At 39.9% G+C, this 20,877-nt stretch overlaps 1 protein-coding gene across 2 annotated transcripts in view; it reads right to left on the bottom strand.

Annotated features, from left to right (window-relative positions):
• The window catches only part of AFF2 (ALF transcription elongation factor 2), a 592,065-nt gene that overhangs the window by 24,900 nt on the left and 546,288 nt on the right, over positions 1–20,877 (bottom strand). For both annotated transcript variants that reach the window (XM_008273461.5, XM_051831608.3), the window contains 6 exons: positions 20,220–20,379; positions 17,400–18,401; positions 15,372–15,493; positions 11,312–11,534; positions 4,395–4,684; positions 3,822–3,885 (listed from right to left, as the gene is read on the bottom strand). In XM_008273461.5, the coding sequence (XP_008271683.3) occupies positions 3,822–3,885; positions 4,395–4,684; positions 11,312–11,534; positions 15,372–15,493; positions 17,400–18,401; positions 20,220–20,379 (1,861 nt within the window). The remainder of the gene's footprint in view (positions 1–3,821; positions 3,886–4,394; positions 4,685–11,311; positions 11,535–15,371; positions 15,494–17,399; positions 18,402–20,219; positions 20,380–20,877) is intronic.

Genomic DNA, 20,877 nt, shown 5'->3' with positions numbered 1-20,877 from the left:
ATATGCAGATAGGACAATGTATGAACTGGTATTAACAGTGACCAGCTAGTTGAGCATAGAAAAATGTAGCCAAGTTCTCATACAGTTCATGGTATTACTATCATCATCTTTTTTAGTGGGCCAAAACCCAAATCAATGCCTCAACCAGGTTCTATTTCACTAAATTTACTAAACTAACTAGTCATAGAGGCAGCACTTGCAACTAAGCTCTGCTTTAAAAAGTGATTTATTTATCTACATGAGAGGTACAGCTACAGAGAGAGAGAGAGAGAGAGAGAAAGAGACAGAGAGAGAGAGAGAGAGAGAGAGAGGTTTTTCATCCACTGGTTCCCTCCACAAATACTCCAATAGCTAGAGCTTGGCCGACTTGAAGCCAGGAGCCAGGAGATTCCTCTGGGTCTCCCATGTGGGTGCAGGGGCCCAAGGACTTGGGCCATACTCCACTGCCTTCCCAGGCCATTAGTAGAGAGCTAGATTAGAAGCAGAGCAGCCAGGACTCGAACCTGCACTCACGTGAGATGCTGGTACATCAGGTGGAGGCTCAACCTACTACATTACAGTGCCGGCCCAGCTCTGCTTTCTATAAGCCTCACAGACAAGGAACACATAGAGCATTTTATTTAGAATTCTTTGTGAGCACATCAACTCATCCCCAGGAGAAGAGTAACAAATTGATGCTATTGTCATGAAAAATGTGAAGCTGTAGTATGACTGTTGACAATAATCGAATCACTTTCATTGTAAATGATGATCTGAAATAGTGTGCCAAAAACCCCAAAAATATAGCACCACTAAATATTTTAGTTGAGTAAAATTTTATTGCAAAAGGTTTTAGTCCTGATAATGGTCACGATTAAAGTGACTTAGACATACTGATTTCTTTTTTATGTGTAATGAATATTGTATATGACACTTTTATAGTGAGTATTTTATAGCAGGATTTAACATTTTCAATTTTTGATAGCTGGATGTAAGAATTTCAGTAATATGGTGTTTTATCCAAAAGAAGAAATATAATATAGATTTAGCTATTTTAATTTTCTTGTATACCTTCTATCAAAATATTTTCCATGCAACTCTGAATGTTTCAATTCTCAAAATGGAAGAGTAGCTGCGTCTAGCAAAGGATTAAGTATAACTATGAAATTATTAGTTATATGTCCTACAAAATCTCTTATTGTAAATGACTCTTTTTACAATAAATGTTCTCCAGCTTTTATGCACTGAAGGAGTTCTGTGGTTTACCTTCTGTAAGCTATTGTGGAGAAACATCAGTTTCAACAAAATTCAAAGTGATTTGACAAGAACCTGAATGTGTGAATGAAAAGCACCTTCTTTCACTCTTGCCTTACAAGATAATTTCCTTAGGTCATTGGGCTCTGAATGACTTTTCCATTGGGAAATTAATCTTTACATTCTAGTTTTTGAATGTCACTTTTCATTCCCAACTCCAGAGCTGGAATGACCATTATCTATCACGTAGCCCCAATCTTTCCTTGAAAAGGAGGAGACATTGAAGTCCAGAGAAAAAATTACATGGCTACAGTGTTCACCTGCCTAGTTTTCCTCATTTATAAAATGAGGGGCTTGGGGGCCAGTGCTGTGGCATAGCAGGTAAAGCCGCCACCTGCATTGCTGGCATCCCATATGGGTGCCGGTTTGAGTCCTAGCTACTCCACTTCTGATCTAGCTCCCTGCTAATGTGCCTGGGAAAGCTGCAAAGGATAGACAAGTCCTTGGGCCCCTGCACCCACATGGGAGACTCAGAAGAAGCTTCTGGTTCCTGGCTTAGAATCAGCCAAGCTCTGGCTGTTGCAACCGTTTGGGGAGTGAATCAGCTGATGGAAGGCCTTTCTCTCTCTCTCCCCTCCTGCCTCTGCCTCTGCCTCTGGCTGTGCCTCTCTTTAACTCTGCTTTTCAAATAAATAAATAAATATTTAAAAATAATGAGAGGCTTGGACCACCAAGGTGCTTCTAGTGCCAGTATAGACATATGTCCAACAAAAATATCAATAATCTGTTTCTCAACATTTTTTTTGTACTATCATCACCCAAATGGAGCTTTTTAGATTTTTTTCATTCACGCCAGTGAAATTTTAATATAAAAATACAACGAGTGTCTATTTATATTTTGGAGGGTCACAAACCACTGTAATGTCTAAGACTTTTCTATCTCACCCCTAGACCTGATTTTTTCCCCATTGGGGCAGTATCTCTGCAGATGAGCATAAATCCTCTGAATAGATTAGACCCAAAGTTATTAAGGACCACATATAAATACAACTCTGGAAAGTAGACTGATGTTAATCCTTACTCATAGATATGTATCTCTGTGGCTCTGAATTGTCTCAGAGTTTCAAACATTTTACCCACATGGCCTCATATGTGTATCCTGGTCTTCACTGGCTCATGTAACAGCTTGTCAAAGGGCATCTATGTGCTCCTTGACCTGATTTTGACAGAATGCAAACAATCAGAGCATTTCTGCAGTGCTGTAGAGTTGAGGACAGTTAGAGGAAACCTTTTATCTTTGAGCCAGTAACATTGCCCCCAATGCCTTCCAAATATCTCACTACCATGCAGTAGTCACAGGCTCAGTCCGCCTGGCATCTCTAAGGGAATTGGCAGCCATCCTGCCTTGTCAATTTTGTGTGCAGGAAGATTTTGTGTGCAAATTATTTCCAAGAAGCAATTCATACCACAGAAAGGTTAGTTGTGGACAGTAGCTGAGAGATTTGGCCCATGAGGGGGATGAGAGAAAGCAGAGAAGTGGCAGGTGCAAGAGCCATGGGTAATTGATGTTGGCTACACACTGGTCATGTTGAAGACTATCATGATATTCCACCGCAGTGTTCTCAGTGTCAAACACCTTGGTTTAATTAAGTCCTGGCTGTACAGAATACAATGATGAGAGATGCTATTTTTTTTTCACACAGTGGGGTTGAACTGATGGTTCTAATTGTTAGGAGATTTAGTCAAAGCTGAGGAACCTGACTTTAGTGAATTATCTTGGAACAGTGCTCTCAAATGGCAGCATATGGAAGTCACCTGGGGAGCATTCATACGCTTGCCTGGGTTCCAGTCCCAGAAATTCTGATTTCAATAGTTTTGGGTATAGCCTGGGAATCAAGGTAATTTTAAGACTCTCCAAGTGACTGTAACATGTGTTTGAGATCCACTGTTAGGAGAATAAATCAAGTTAAATAACTCAACATGCTGGGCTGATCACTGGCCTAGGTGGCTAAGAACCTTCGAGGCACTTAGCAAAGTGTCTTGGCGAATCCAGATGGTACCACTTCCTTCCTCTGCTTAGGGTCCCAGCCTTGCTATGGGTCTCACCCTGGGAACATGTAATCAAATGCAGCAAAGAGATGAGATTTTTCTACAGATCCCAGTTTCCTAGAGCCAAATTTTGGGGTCACTTAACCAGCTTTCAACCACCCTACTATTTCCCAGACTAGCTCTGATTTACCAGAGCTAATGGGAAGTCCCATCATCTCAAGAGAAGTTTCAAAAGCATTTCAGATTCACTTTAAGGATAACGACAGTAGTATATGCTGTTAGACATTTGAAGTGGGTGCGAGGGGAAGAAGAGTGGGAAAACAATTAATGACAGGGCAGCCTAGCTCAAAGAACTTTGGGAATTATGGTGCCAATGAGTTAACCAGTTCCAATCTCCCTGAGTCAGAGCCTTAATCCATTGCAAGGTAAGTTTGCATTGTGCTACCAAAACTTTGACTTGTTTATAAAATGTCTTATCTATTTTCTTTCAAAGCATAATACCTCAATTGGAGCAAAGCTGTGAGAGGAAGGAAACCTACCAGTGCATCAGCTTTGTGCTTCAGCTTCTTAGCCTCTTGCATATAATAATCAGCATTGTGAACCCTAAACAAACAAAACAAGCTCTCAGAAACCACTGGGTCATGTTCTTGTTAGAAGATTGAATAGTCAAAAAAAATTCTTTTCCTGTAAGTTCATTCTTCTACAATGTCTTGGAAAAGGTAGACTAAGCTATCATTCACGTCATAACCAACCTTGACATAGTACCACAAATGAAAGCTGAAGTATATAATGGCCCATTAGGATAAATAGCCACATCCTTCAAACCCCATCTTTACAGTTGCCCAAATAGATCAAACAAAACTAGCTCTAAATAAGCCCTTGAAAACAGTAACAAAGTTCCATTATTAAAATAAGGCAAAGACATTTCTTGCTGAGCACAGAGATGTGTGAGTGAGGGGAGCAAGGGATATACTTTCACGGAGATAGGAATGGATGCTAAGGTCTTACTGGGGGTGACACATTCATGACACCAGAAAAGCCATAATACCTCCACCCTCCACCCCCCTTCACCACTTCCACATTATGTCAGCGATAATCTGGGGACAACATACGAGTCATCAAAAGTGAGCTTGGGTCTCCGGACGTTAGTGCTGCTGCTGGACAGAAGGGGCAGTGCCGCCCAGGATGTCATCTCCAGGTGACTGCTATCCATAAGGCCAGTAGTGATGGTAGAGGTGATGGTGGAAATGGTAGTGGTAGTGGTTGTGGTGGTGGCCGTGGCAGTGGTGGTAGCTGTGACAGTGGTGGTGACAATGGAAGTAGCAGTGACAGTGGCAGTAGCAATAGCAGTGTTGGTGACAGTGATGGTGGCAGAGGCTGCCTTTTTGGGAGTGTCTCCCTCCTGGGAAAAAGGAGGACAGATTAAGTTCCATTAGGTCCAGCTTTTCAGAATATCTTTTTGTAAATGCTTTGAGTATCAAGCATACGAGGAAACAAAGTAAGAAAAAGAAAGCAATGCACCCAGCTTGCTATATTTTACAAATGCCATGAAACACTAGCATTTATTCCATGATGATACTGTCCTAATCAGATGCTATCATTACAGAGATACATCATCCTATTAAGACAACCATGTTGAGGTCTAAATCCAGTGGGAAAAATGAGAGAGAAGGGAAAGGCAAAATATAGAGAGGAGGAGAGAGGGAGACATAGGGAGAAGGCAGGAAGGAGGGAAGGAAAGAGAGAAAGAGGGAGGAGGAATAAGATGGGGAGAGGAGAAAAGGGGATTAAATAGAATACTTGATGCAAATGTGGATATTTTTTGAAAAGGGAAAAAGCCCCCAAAATTTCTGTAGGATAAATAAAGTCTTCAGATCACTCTACAAAGTACCAGATATAGTTCACAAAATACCAGGACACCAGCCATCATACTGCAAAAATGAGTGCCCTGGCTGACCTGAGGTTGAAGCAGCCCCTTTGTTCATGTGAGGCCCTTGACCAGTTTCTGGATAAGTAAATGTCAAGTTGAGTGTGCCTTCTCATCTTGAATTCTTGAAATGGTGAAACCTCATTTTAACCAGGTCAACAAGCAAAGGAAAGACTTAGCAGAGCTTCAACTTGATTTGTTACTGCTACAGGCAGAATAGGATCCAAATGAAGAAAGTAGGTGGTAAGATTTGTAATTATGTGACAGTGTGTCACAAAATCACCTGCTGTGCCTCTCTAGCAGACTATGCTCTCCCCACCTGGCAAACATAAGCGATTCCAACTATTTTACCTCTGACCATACTTCACATTGATGCCTCTTCCTCTTTATGCCATTCTAAGTTCATTCCTCAGCTCTGTTCTCTCTTAATCACATTTGTCAGTCTTGTAAGTGTTAACAAAGATTCAACAACAAGCTAATAACTCCAAAATGAAGACTTTAGTCTTCTCCAAAGCACCATATCTGCAATGACCCCTTCTGGACACTTCAACTTTCTCTCAAATAAATTGATAAGTGATCCAGTCCCCTATTTCTATGAATGGTGGAAGATCTTCCCTGTCATTAAGGCTGGATTTATCCATGTCAATGAGGAGTCTCCAGTTGAGTTTGGCACAGTTCCCTAGGGAATTGTGGTAGCACGTGGAATTGGAGCATTAAAACTGGCAGGATGGGAACTGTCCAGCTTGCCTTCCATCTGATCTGCTCTGCTTTTATCAGCTTTAAATATTGAAGTCCTAGAAATGATTTCATTTTGAAAAATGATAATGCTCCTAAAACTGTTTTTGAAAGCCACCACTATACCTTATATTTAAAGTCTACATCCTTATTACTCTTATCAGATTAGTTGCAAACCCCTATTCTTTGTATCTCTCCAACATGTATAAAATTTGTCTCTCCCTCCTTTGAAGCTTCAAAGTACAGACCATCAGGGTTTCACACTGACAGTAACACATATTCTCCTGGTCAGACTCCCAGTCTCCCCCAAGCTAGCCTCTCTATCCACCCTCAATCCACTGCCTGCCGCTGAAGCTTCCTAAACCAAGTTTGAACATTTCAGTGCCCTGCATTCAAATGCAAGCTCAAGACTGAGCTTCTGTGCTAGTTTTAAAGGTCTTCCCTGATCTGGTTTCATCTTTCTGCCTAATCCCTTCTTCTTTTCCATGTACCTTGGTTTCAATGAGACTGCACATATCATTGTATTTTTTACTTTCCTGATTCATGAACTGTCTTAGATTTCAAGACTTGGATTTCAAGAAATTTCATTTCTTTCTTTCTTAAGTTTGTCATAATTTACTCTGTTTATTATTTTGACTTGATTTTTTAATTTTATATTGTGGTAAGATATACATATCATAACATTTTCTATCTTAACCATTATCAAGTATACAGTTCAGAAGTGTTAAATGCATTCACATTGTTGTGCAACTAATCTTGAATTGTTTTCCTCTTGCAAAACCAAAACTCTGTATCCATTAAAAGAAATCACTCATTTCATGCTCACCACAGTCCTTGGCAACTAACATTATACTTCCTGTCTTTATGAGTATGACTATTCTAAGGATCTCATGGAATTGGGACCCTGCAGTTTTGTCCTTCAGCAGCTGATTTATTTCTCTTCGCATGCTGTCATCAAAGTTTATCCATTTTGCAGCATATGACAGAATTTCCTTTCTTTTCAAAGTTATTCTATTGTATGGATGAGTCACAGTTTGTTTATCTACTTTCATTCACTTTTATACTCTAATCATCTATTAAGGTTAAACTCAATAAATACTGGCCCCTATGTCTTATGTCTAGGGCCAGGGACACCTTCATCCTCTTTGGATTTCACATAGGCTTGTCTCTCTCCCTTCTCTAAGATATCAATCACTAAAGAGTGCAAGTCTCACTGTTCACCTTAGGTTGAGAGCTTTGTGAGCACTGTAGCCATCTCTGATTTACGACATAGCCCTTCCACCTCACAGCCTAGTGCTCTCAACTTGCATTGAATGCATATATACACATATGCCTGCATGTAAAATTAAAAGCCTAATGCAAGCTGGTCTTTGCCACTTGATTGTCAAACTTCTGTTTCTCAAATAATTTTTACCACCTACCTATATTTCACTGAGATAAATGTGCTTAGAGGCAACACATCTACAAATTGTTATGTTTTGGATATGCAGAAAATATTTTAAAGATCACTATGGATTTTATTCAGCACAATCATATAAAGGAGGCAGAGCTCTTAAGACAGCCCCATGCCTCCAATGCCAGAGCCTGACTGGCCCAGACCAAGCAGAGGGATAAGTCACAACAATAGTACTTGACTCTGTGGCCATGATAAGTGACAAGAGACCTGAAACACCATGTCCAAAACCACACAGCACTGGTGTCAGCCGTGGCACATTTGAATGGAAATGGTTAAATTCAGCCATGATTATGTCAATTATGTAAACATGTCATCTGTCCACATTCATTCACCCATTGAGTCAGTAGCACTTCATGCCTAAATGGAAAAGAGAAGACTCTGAGAACACAAAATTGAAAACACTCGTGGGGCTAGAAGAAGGCTTATAGACAACCCAGTCAAATCCATTCATTTTATGAACTAAGATATGTTTAATGACTTACTCAGGGTAACAGAGCAAATTCATTGCAACGATAGCACCGTATCAGCTAAGAGTCAAGTCGCTTAATACTTAGACTCAGGCAAACAGTATCAAAAATGTAATGTTAAGGAGTGAAATGGATATTTTAAGATTTGATAATTGTTCACAGCCCTTGTCTCTACTGTTGAGGAAGTGTTTGTTTCTTCTTACTTTGTTGAACTTTTTACTTAGTGTATGGTTAATCTTATGAGTATAAAGTAAACTGAAAGTAGATGGTTGTGGTGGCATGTACCAATGCCATCTCACTATTCCAAGTGATCAATTTCTGTTCACAATTGATCATAATGAAAGGACTAAGAGTCAAAGGGATCACATAAACAAGTCTAGTACCTGCTAATACTAACCGATAGAATAAATAAAGGGGAAGAGTGATCCAACATGGGAAGCAAGATACTCAGCAGACTAATAGAATGGCGGATGTCCTAAACAGCACTCTGGCCTCAGAATCAGCCCTAAAGGCATTCCGATCTGGCTGAAAAGCCCATGAGAGTATTTCAGGCATGGAAAGCCAAGACACTCTGGCAAAAAAAAAAAAAAAAACAAAAAAAAAAAACAAAAAAACACAACACCTAAATGAAAGATCTCTGTGAGTGAGATCCCAGTGGAAAGAACAGGTCTTCAAAGAAGGAGGTACCTTTCTCTGAAGGGAGGAGAGAACCTCCACTTTGACTATGACCTTGTCTAAACAAGATAAGAGTCGGAGAACTCAAGGGGCTTCCATAGCCTTGGAAACTCATGACTGGTGCATAGGGAGATTACTGATGCCATAAACAGGAGTGTCAATTTGTAAAGTCAACAACAGGAGTCACTGTGCACTTACTCCTCATGTAGGATCTCTGTCCTTAATGTGCTGTACATTGAGGCTTAATGCTATAATGAGTACTCAAACAGTATATTTCACTTTGTGTTTCTGTGGGGGTGCAAACTGTTGAAAGCTTTACTTAATGTATACTAAACTGATCTTCTGTTAAAAAAAAAAAAGAGAAGAAATTAGCAATTCCCAACTTGACTCTCACTGGGATTAAACATGACAATAGGTCTGATCTGATTTCATCATCATTTAAAAAATCATCTATTATTTTTCACTTTATGTTTCTGTGTGGGAGCAAACTGTTGAAATCTTTACTTAATGTATGCTAAACTGATCTTCTGTATATAAAGAGAATCGAAAATGAATCTTGATGTGAATGGAAGGGGAGAGGGAGTGGGAAAGGGGAGGGTTGCGGGTGGGAGGGATGTTATGGGGGGGAAGCCATTGTAATCCATAAGCCGTACTTTGGAAATTTATATTCATTAAATAAAAGTTAAAAAAATGTAAAAAAAAGAAAAAAATAAAAAAAATCAAGAGAAGAAATAAGAGAGGAAGGAGGGGAAAGGGTGGGAGTGTGGGTGGGAGAGGAGTATGGTGGAAAGTACCACTATGTTTCTAAATCTGTATATAATGAATACATGACATTTGTTTACCTTAAATAAAATAAAATAAAATATAAAAATGAAATGATCTGTTATCCTCATGTTATGATATATACATGCAATAAAATATTATATAATATGTAAAACAAATAAAAAAGTATACCTGAAATTCTCTCAGATTTCAAACTATTAACAGAGAGAAGGCATGGCCTTAGAGGCACTCCCTGTTCATTCCTATCAAATGGATTCCTAGCAATTTCCTTAAGAAGGATGATACAGTTCTAGGAGTAGATGTAAACATATTTCCACATTTCCCTAGTAGTTCTTATGATGCATGGAAATGGATTTGCAGATTCTTATAATCATTATTGTCATTATAACATCTAATTATTTGTGACAATATATTAGGTAGTATCCACAGAGAATTCATTGGATATGTTGCATGTGCTCTAAAAACTTGCAACTAAAAACAGTATCAGTTGGACTTTATAATATAATTACACTCAATATGAAAAATAGATTGGAGAGTGTAATTACCTTGTAGAATAGAGGGTTTAACCTTCAGCATCAGAGTCAGCATATTTAAATGTGGATGGCAGTATCATGTGTGCACACATATGAATTTCACATATAAAATGGAAACTTTATATTAGTACAATTGCTTCATATCAATGATGAGACTTACCAAGATATATATGTCATCTCATATGATGGAGTACTATAAATTGAGGTGCTTGAAGCTTAGAGGCCTCATGGCCTTTAATGTAGTATAAAAGTGTATTTTGGAGACCCAACAAGTTGGCATCAGACATTTAAAAACATGTTGATTTTCACTCATTTGCTTTGTATTTATTTCGCACTTAAAGGAGACTAAAAACATATGGATGCTGCATCAGCATGCACATGTATTCACATGGAAAGGTAGATACATTTATTATTAACATGCATCAGCAACACGGTTGTTGGTGGTTTCCACAGTTTATGTACCTATACTGAACCTCTGTGTGGGGATATGAGTGTGACACATCTTCTCATTATTCATGCTGAAAGTTTATCCAGCAGCAGGAAAAGTTCAAAGGGCTGGATAATTCTTTAGTTGGGCTTAGAACCATTATGGTGTGATTTCAGCAACAGATTCACCTTTTAAATTCCATCCTATTTAGTCACTGTAAGAACAATTTACATTTGCAAAGCTGATATTTGGAAAGATCCTACTTGGAGCTCCAGTTCTGTGACCCTGGGAAATTGCCTTCTATCCATTTTTTTTTTTTATTCACTAACTGATTGGTGTCTACTATGTGCCAGGTGATGTGGTTATTTTTAAGGAAGTGTCCTCCCTATCCCCAAGACACAAAGATATTGGACCAAAGGCTGTTCATAGACCCTATATGTACAATATGTTTGGGAAAGCAAGATAAAAAATTGATCTGGAACAAAAAAAATCCTGAGTTGAAATAAAAAATTTGAATAATAGAGATTTTGTTTATTTGTATAAACACACATAAGCTACCCTATATATTTTTTTCTGCATCTTCGCTCCTTTCTCCTGCATCATCCCCATCTGGTCAAGTCAGATTAGATGAGTTGGGTTAATTTGTTTCTTTTTCTTTTTTTGACGGGCAGAGTTAGAGAGGGAGAGAGACAGACAGACGGACAGAAAGGTCTTCCTTCCATTGGCTCACCCCCTAAATGGCTGCTATGGCACGTGTGTTGCACCAATCCAAAGCCAGGAACCAGGTGCTTTTCCTGGTCTCCCATGCGGGTGCAGGGCCCAAGCACCTGGGCCATCCTACACTGCACTCCCGGGCCACAGCAGAGAGCTGGACTGGAAGAGGAGCAACCGGGACAGAACCGGTGCCCCAACCAGGACTAGAACCCGGTGTGCCGGCGCCACAAGCGGAGGATTAGCCTAGTGAGCTGCGGTGCTGGCCAATTTGTTTTTATCTGCTAGTTATAATATTTCTTTCAAGATGCTTACATTTACAGATATTCCTTTGAAGGTAGCACAGAATTTGCCATCACTTCTCTTAGGTTTAGTAGGGGTGATCTGCCCACTCATGGAGATGTTTTTGTCTTGATTGAAGAGACCGTTATTGCCGCTGACATTTCTGCGACGTGGAGGGTCTTCTGGCAGTGGGGAAAGTGGGGGAGGGAATAGCTTTTCTTCCTTTCTTCTATTTGCTCTCCTGGATGAATTATTTCTGTGCAAACAGAAAGTGTAGGATGTCACAAAATCTCCTCTGCCTTTATTCTTATTTTCCTCATGAGTTTGGTACTTTCAACTAAAGTAATATTTTAATTGATGATCCTCTACCTATGATGAAGATTGTATATATATACATATATATATGTGTGTGTGTGTGTGTATATATGGCATAGATATAGATATCTCTATATAGAAATATAGAGATGCATACATATGTGTCCAAGAATAAACACAGGTCTTTGAAGCAGAACAGTATGATGAATGTAAATATGCAATGGAGTATGTTACAAGGTGATAGTTGCAACATTTCAAGACAATTATTAATTAGATTTTTATGGAAAATACAATGCAGACTTTAATACCACCATTTTCAGGATAGTTCCTACCAATTTTGCCCTAGGATTTAATGTCACAATCCTGAAATAAATAGTAGAATAAGCAATCAGTAGAAGAGTATTTTCTTAAGAAATACTATGCTTATACATAGAAATTAATAACACATTAATACTATTGAAACACTACAAATTGTATGAAAAAATGTTCTATCCAATGCAAAGGTATTATGATCCCCTGACCTTAAATTATTATACTGAAAGATGCACATACTCCACTTTACAAAAATCCACTTTAAAAATTCTTTGGTTATAGTGACATGAGACATCTGCAATTTCAAAATACTTCCATGCTTTCAAACTGATTTATCTACCCATTAAATGGGTGCCATCAAATAGACTGAGACTTCAAATAAAACAGAACAACTAACATCTTACACTAGCTGCTTAACATAGTAATTGGGTCATGGATTTTCATTTTAGTTACTGTCTTAGACTAATCAATGAAGATTACTTGAATTTTAATCTTTTCTTAGACAACTAATATTGCACTGTGCAGCCATTTGCTTTTCATGATTATTGACTACAATTTTCAATAGCAAATTAAGTCAACAAGAATTTATGTTCTCTTCTTGGTCAATTTCAGTCAGTGTCTGGAAATATAGATTTACAATATCTCAAAGCCACAATTCAAAGATGAACAAGTATTCAAGTGGTTTGGTTTCCTGAAATAGCAGAAGTCAATGCAGTCTCCTTGTTACACTTCCACTGTGTTGCACAGATTTGACAAATGTAATAATATGTGTCATCTTCTCTGATTTTTGTCTCATAAATGTGGCCCTATATTAATTTCTGTCATGCAGTGAAATTTTTAAATATATTAACTGCTTCTGGCATTACATTAATAGGTTAAAATTAATTATAAAATACTTACCAAGGGATTTTTAGAATTGCTTTGACATGTAGAACTATTTTAAAGTTGTTGGGATACCTGATTAAAATAATTCTTGTCCATGAGGAAGTTCCATCAACAACAGACCACATTAAGTGTAATAATTACAAAAGCGCTGGATCTTTGGAAATTTACATTCATAGATACCAAGTACTGCTGTGAAATCTAACAGAGGCAAATGTTACATTAGTTGTAACCATTCCCTGAATACTTGAGCTGGTTAAGAAGGTAGTAGGGACTGCAAAGAGAAGAGCTGTTTCAGAGAAAGAGTTTATTTGTCATTGCTTACTATAGTCATGTAAATCCTCCCCATTTGCCACTAAATTGACTAGTGGGGACTCAGTGCAGTGTGTGCTTTGAGTATCAGTGACCTGGTCTCCTTTTCATCTGTCTCTTAGGAACCTGGAACCATGGGGCATTTAATGAATTCCTTGGCAAAGGATATCCAGGATATATTTTCTAGAGACCACTTTGTCATTGTTATGGCTTCCAAATTACAAAAACAGCCTTGTTTCTTTTGGTTCCTCTTTCAATAGGCCAGAAGAAAACATCAAAGAAGAGAAGTACATCATCACCCTAACTCATTGCATCAGCAGACCATCTGATGGCTCAAGTGCAAAAGTGAGATGGAGATTGCTCAGCAGGGTTCTTTGGTTGGATTATGAGAAACATTAGCTGTCAGACTCTGATGTGGTATCTTTGCTAATTTTAGGATATTTATTTATAAAAGTGAATCTTGTCTCATAAACATTTCTAAGGATTTGGTTTAAAAGGTCAACAAGGTACAAAGGAGTAAAGGAAGCTTAAGGAGAGGGTTCTCAGGAGAAGACTCCCAAGATGTCAGTGCTTAGATTGTCCCAGAGACTTGAATTTGTTTGATGAGCATAATAACCTGCTTTTGGCCCTTCTGGAATGATACATGCTACTATAGTAACACTACTTTCCTATCTACTAGAAAGGCAGAGAGATGGTAAGTACTGTGGGTTATAAAGGCCATTTTAAGAGAACAAACTCAAAGTATTAGACATGTACTTAATCCTTTGCTATCTGTCTTCTATAAGATGGAGAAAGTGAATCACCTTTTCACTTAGGGATACTAGTAGTGGAGACTGATGATCTCTGTGCCTCTTCTTTATGCATCTGGGTGTTGTGCATGAGTCAAAGCCTGGGAACTGAGGATGTATTGCCAACACAGCTATGGCACTTCAGTCCTTCCTCCTGTCCAAGACCTTGGAATGCCTTGTTGGACCACTGGGGCAGCACACTTCCTCACATGTCTGGAAGGAATGTAAGCTGATCCCCTTCACCTCAGTGGACCCTGATACAAAGAGGGGATCACCTTGCTTCATTGAATGAGTGTCCAGTTCTGAGAACTCCAAGTATGTGAAGGGATGTTTCAGAACAGTTGTACCAGGGAATATAGTTACTCATCCTCAGGGACAAGAGCAGCCCAGGACCCACCATCTCCTCTTTATATAGAGTACAATTAATCATGATTGGTCTTTTTCTACCATTAAATTGAAAACAAGAAGGATCTAGACCAATGCAAGCTGATAACTTATTTCCGACATCTGATATGTGGCAGATTGATGCCATGTCACTGATGTTAAACAGTAATCTGTGAAATCAATTGTTAGCAGCAGTTAGCCAGATTGCCTCTCTGCTCTGGGCTCCTAATAGGCTCCCAAACTGGGCTTTGATGGAAGCAATCTCTAATGTTGAATGAATTTATGGCAATAATTACCCAGACAGAATGGTTCAAGTAGCTGACATGATTGTTAGTTATATGATATTTATAACACAGAAAGAACTAAGACACAGTGCTCTGTAGAATCAGAGGGCAGAACTTCTCCAGGGAAGGCTGATGCTGTCTGAATGAGGAGGGAAGAAGGAGGCCTTTTGTCTGACTCTGGAACTTTCCACACAGTGAGAGAAGGGAAATGAGGGGCTAGCTGGTTGCAATGAACATATCCTGCCCTACCTAGCTATCCTGGGGAGGACAATTCCTAGACAGCTTTTATCACTGGCCTCTGGAGCTCAAAATGTAGCTATAGGTCCTCCAGCTTCATATTAATGTGCAGTAATGTCATTCAAGAAGCAGCAGCTGCATCATCATCCTGTCAACATCAAGCGGCTGCTTTTCCAGGGTAATTGTTTAAACATCATCAGGACTGAATCTGGCCAGAAGCAGGCAATCTGGTTAAAGTGATAGGTGTCCCTTAATGCTTCCTCTTCAATTTGTATATTCCGCTCTGCTCCTTCACTTAGGGCTAAAAGTTTAGTTTTGGCTGATTTCAGTGATCGATCTTAGAGTGAAGAAAATTTGTTAACTAATTCATAGAATCACTCCAAATCTGGCAGCATATATTCCAATCTTTATCCTATGCTCGCTGGACCAGCGACCTGGGACAGCTGTCAGAATTGACTAACTTCTGCTTTTTTCCTAACATTCCTCTGAGACAGGATCTCCTTAAATGGGTTTAATTTGGATTTCTTAAAAGTCTGAACATTCACACAAAGACACCATACATAGACAGTTCAAACTCACTCTCTAATGTTGGGAGGCTTGTGGGGTGGGGCTGGTGAGATGCAAGGGGGGAGCAAGCAGATAGTTGTGGCCTCCTCCATGCGTTGCTTCTTCTCAGGGATTTTGTCTGAAACTTCTGTTGGCTTTAGTAGGAAAAAAATGCACACGGCTTAAAATACATGACACTTTCAGACAAGCACATTTCACATATTTAAAACAAGCAAGACAGTTTGCTTATACTTTAACTTCTAGAATAGGTAATGGAGTTAAATGTGCACCTTCAATAAGACAGAAAGCAATCAGCCTTGCCTAGCTTAGTGCTACCAAGAATTTGTCGTTTGAGAACGTTGAACTGTGATGTGAGCCTCTGGTTAAAGATTGGGTGACATAGAATCTCAACACAAAAATAAATCAAATCTATGCTTTTTAGGCACTTCTCCCACCAACACCACCCCTACTGATGAGTAGTTTAGAACCTAAAATTGTAACCCCAACTTGGCATAAACCCTGTGCAAGCAGCATGGGAATTGTGGTTGATATATAAAAGCTGCTTATGCAATCAATAACACACAAGGAAATGAACCATGGCATGTCTTTGGAACTTGGCATGTGCTGGTTCTGAAGGTATATTTTCCACCCCTGGTTGTACTGTTGTCATCACTAAGAGTGAAAAAAATCAGTGGTATGGGTAGGGCCCCGCATTTCTTGGTCCCTATTTGGACCGTAACTCAGAGATAATAACCTCTTCTTGTTAATCACTGGGGTAAGGCTAAATGAAGATATAAATCATTCTTGCAGTATCCTATTTTGTAGCACAGCCTGGCCATGGGTAGGGCTGCTCCTTAGTGAGGAATCTGAGCCATTTCTGGCCAAACTTAGGTATTTCTGGAAAGAGACAGAAGAAAAGGGGAAATGACTAGAAGCCTCTTCTCTATCCACTACGGTAGTCATTAGAAATATGGCTATCTGAATATTATCATGAGGCAATGTACTCTAAAAAATACCTTGAGATCCAGAAATATATCACAGCGAGGTTATTGGCCACAAATTCATCTCTCTAGACATATTTGAAATGGAAAGGGCTGGGGATTTCATTGTGTTGCAGTCAGTTAAGCCTCCACCCAAAATGCTGACATCCCATATGAGCACCAGTTTGAGTTCCAGCTGTTCCACTTCTGGTCCAGCTCCCTGTTTATGTTCCTGGGAAAACAGCAGAAGATGGCCCAAGGTCTTGGGCCCCTGCCATCCACATGGGAGACTCAGATGCAGTTCTAGGCCCCTGGATTCTGCCTGACCCAGCCTTGGCCATTATGGCCATTTAGGGAGTGAACCTGCAATTGGAAGATCTCTCTCTCTCTCTCTCCCTCCCTCCCCTACCCCTCTCTCTGTCACTTTCCATTTCAAATAAATAAATGTATCTTTTAAAAATGTAAAGAGTAATTCTGGATCCACTCCTGTGATGATACTTTGTAGTTCTGCAATTCAGCCTGTACCTGCTACACGTGAAATGTTCACAAGTCAAGCTTGCTACATAGGCCAGTAATCCTAGCATGACGGGAAGAACATGAATCTGGAGTCTGGTAAAATCAAGGATAGAAAAAGATAACTGGATGGTGGGGGTGCTAACATTTATCCAGAGAAATGAATGAGGTCCTGAGAAAGCTTTTGGAAATTGAGGGCACATAAGCACCCTGCTGATCCAGGGGCAGCAGTTTAAGGAGAAATGACCTGAGTCTGAAAACAAGAGGAGCTTAAGGAGCTGATGCCATGGACCAGCTGCCTGGGAACAGAGACTCTTCTTATTCTTCTTTATGGCACATCATAAATCCCTTAAGTGCCACAGTGGACTTTCTTGTCAATAGATGCCAAACTCTGATAATTTCTAGCACTTCCTCCCTAGTCATGTATCAAATACTGCACTTCTCATGGAAAGCGTTACTGTTTTCACCAAACTGTGTAACCCACTGGCATTGGCTTCATTGAAAACAAGACTGAAGACCAATTTGGACAGCAGATAGCCGCTGCTAATGATCACATTGGACAGCTTACCTTGTGCTTACGCTTGCCCTTAGGGGGCAGTTTTTCCACAACTGGAGGAACAGTCTGACGCTTAGGTTTTGAAGCAGTCTCCTTGTGTTCTGCCTTGGATTGTGCTGTTTGGAGTGAGTTGTGGCCAGGTACCCTAGAGAGCAAGTCCAAATCAATTTTCACCCAAAGGTTTTTCAGATTCTCCTGATCTTGTAGAGGGGACAGCAGCTCAGTTTGTGTGACAGGAATCGGTGAAAAAGTTGGCTCTTCATTATTGATTGTTAAGTTGTTGCTGCTGCTGATTAAGGTGTTCAGGGCCAGGTTGGCACCACAGGGTTCCTTGGATTTAGCAGTATTACCTCCAGGAACAATGCAAGGAGGCAGGACTTTGATCGGCGGGGTCTCTTCCTGATCTGTGTTGGAGTCAGACGTAGATGAATCTGTTTCAATGAATTCCCGGGACTTTGGGATGATTTTTCCGGGCCCTCTATACTTTTTCTTCTCAGCAGCCAAAGGGATATTAGGCCTTGGCTCTTTCCTAGGAACTGGTTTGTGAGCAGCGGCTTTGTTGCGGCCTCTTGGTGGATCAGGAAGCTCTATGCTCTCTTTTTCTTTGGGAGTACTGCTAGTAATGTTTGGTTTGGGCCAGGTAAACTCCTCAATACTGGTGTTCTTCTCCATCTTTCTGGGTTGCTTTTTCCCAATTGTCCTTTGAGAGGCTGTTTCAATTGGTACCGACAGCTTATGTTTCACAGCCTTTGCTTCTGGAGTTCTCTGGGTAGGCCGTGGACGGGCCTTCTCCCTGATGAGACTGAGGAGAGGCCGTTCCTTAGGTTCAGCCAGAAGCTGGCTGGGGTTTGGCTTCACTTTGAGCTGTACTTCCATTGGTTGGATGATAGGAGGAGGCAGAGAAATGGTCTCCATGGGTGTTTCATTTTGACCACAAATAAATGACTTGTTCTGTGATGTCACCTTGTTGAGCCATTTATCCAACTGCCACTTGTTGGTTGAAGGTGGGTCAGGCTGCAGATTGAGAAATAGTAGGTAGAATGCAGTTCACATTTGGGGAATGCACTTCACATTCAGGGGGACTCTCAGCACAGCGACATAATAAAACCTTTGGACATTAAGTGACCAGTTACCCTTACCCCCGCAACATACATATACACACATGTGCACACGATAATCAGATTACCTCAGCTATCCAGAAACAAACCAGCTGTACTCTACATATTTAAACTAATTTTCACACTTCCTCTGAAAACATTCTCCGCTCTGATTAGGAAGGAAAGAATTATTCACAGGGAGTTGTTCCAGAAGGTGTGTAGGCATCTCTGGGAGGGAAACCTATTCACAAAACCTTTTGTTGGGAATCATCATTCACTCTATCACCAGGAGGAAGAGGCAATGGTCTCTGATCCTTAAAGAAATCTGAAGGCACTTTAAATATAATTGAAAAGGAAAGGCTTTCCATCCACCAGGTCTTGCAAGTACCTTGTATATGATGCTGAAATTCATGGCAAATAGAATAAGTCGGGTATTGTTACAGAAGGATGAAAATATTTCACTTACACAAAATCCACTGCACTTACCTTGGTGTATGAGCAATGACCAATTTATGGGGACATGGATGCAGACATTAATGTCTACTGGTAAGCCATGGAAATGATGTGTACAATTTAGTTTCTTGATTCACAGCTCTGAATTCTACCAGTTGAACTGGAAGAGCCATAATTTGTATGAGTAGAGCTTTTCTTTTGGAAGCCATTAGCTGAGGCTTATGGAATTAGTCAATAGATGATGACAGAGTTCAAAACATTTGAGTAGCTGCAATGCCAATCTGCACAGGACAATGGCAGGTAAGAGTTAAGAAAACTGTATTGGCTGCCTCTATCAGTGGTGTAGTTCTGTGGTTAAAAGCACGAGCTTTGGCAGCACACTGACTTGGGTTTCAGTCTTGGCTCTATCACTCTCTTATCTGTACAAGCTTGGGAAAGTTTTTCTTAGCTTTCAGAACCTTATTCTCTTATCCATAAAAGGGATTTTGTAATAGAAAGTGCCCTGTAGGGTTGTTATGAGGATGGAATGAGAAAATTAAAATCACCATCTTAGCACAGTGTCTGATACAAGGTCAATGTTCAGTAAATATTTTTTGTTGTTAACAGTAGTAATATTACTACTGCCTTATTCTATTATTATTTTCTGATTACTGAAAACCAAGTGTTTGAAGAGCCATGGGGTGTTGGGATTCAGTTGCTGTATCAGGTATAGTCTCAGCTGAACTGGGCAGCTATCCTGAACTCAGAGAAAGGAAAAGCCAATTTTTCTTCTTATTATTATATTAATAAAGCAATATTATTATTTTCTTATTTTACAGGGCTGAGTTAAATGTTTTATTATATTATGATCATTTAAAACATGTGACTTCTTGATCATTATAGGGAAAGCATTCATTACTCTAATGGAGAGTAAGGTTGGTGTCCCAAGAAGTAGATTTGATTGGCTTCGTTGGTGCTCTCAAAAGAGAAGTTGCTATCCCAGTCATTACTATTCTCATTTTACACATGAGGAAATTTGCAATTCAGAGTAGCTAAGTGAGTCACACTGCAAATCAGTCACACAGCAAGAAAAGTACATATTTTGGGATTCTGTAAATATATGCTTTAGAGAAAAACAATTCTATCAAGCACCTGGATACTTTTCTGCTGAAGTAGTTATTGTACTAAAGCAATTTATATGCTGAAAGTGTGTGTGTTGTGTGCATGGATATGTATGTATGTATGTCAGGATGCTGTCTGGGGAAAAGTCAGATGGTGATTTGGCCCTGACAACTTCACTCACCTCTGGAGTAGCCACACGAGGTGCCTCATTGGATTCACTGTCAGTGGTGCTGCTTTCGCTGTCTGAGTCTGACTCAGAGCTGCTCTCTGACTCGCTGGAGCTGCCAGACCCTCCGCTGGGTTGTGCTACAGGTAGAGGCTGGGATGTAGCCAAGGGTGGGCTGAAAGAAAAATGACACCACTTATTGCCTCATTCCATCTCAAACCAGATGGAAATAGTTCAGTTACTCGTAAAAGGCCTATGACCTGTGTGCTACAGGCAGAGTAACACGGACTATTCCCATTTTACAGATGTGAAAAGTGAGGCTCAAGAGGTACAGTGACTGGCTCAAGGTCCAATGTTTGATTAGAACTAGATCTGCATATATCTAAGTTATTTGGGTTCCCAAGAAACTGTCTCCCTTCCCAGGAAAGCCATGCCAAGGTTTCATGCTTTCCAGATGCAGTAGAAACTTAGATAATGGTCTCATTTCTTTTTCAGTAAGATAGTGTTTCATTTTCTGTTACTGTCTAATAGGTTTGTTGAGAGGCTCTGATCTTAGCTAAACACAAACTATAGTCCTATTACAAAAAAAGATGAGTTCAATCTTCCTTTTAGTTGGAGGAAATTGAGACCCACAGAGAAGGAAGGGCTTGCCTCTTCCTCCCAGCTGGTTGGA

The sequence above is a fragment of the Oryctolagus cuniculus genome, chromosome X (assembly GCF_051225735.1).
Source record: "Oryctolagus cuniculus isolate XC-2025 breed Fujian yellow rabbit chromosome X, ASM5122573v1, whole genome shotgun sequence".
NCBI lineage: Eukaryota > Metazoa > Chordata > Mammalia > Lagomorpha > Leporidae > Oryctolagus > Oryctolagus cuniculus.
The sequence above is the reverse complement of the archived record's forward strand: the minus strand, read 5'-3'. Positions and strand labels throughout refer to the sequence as shown.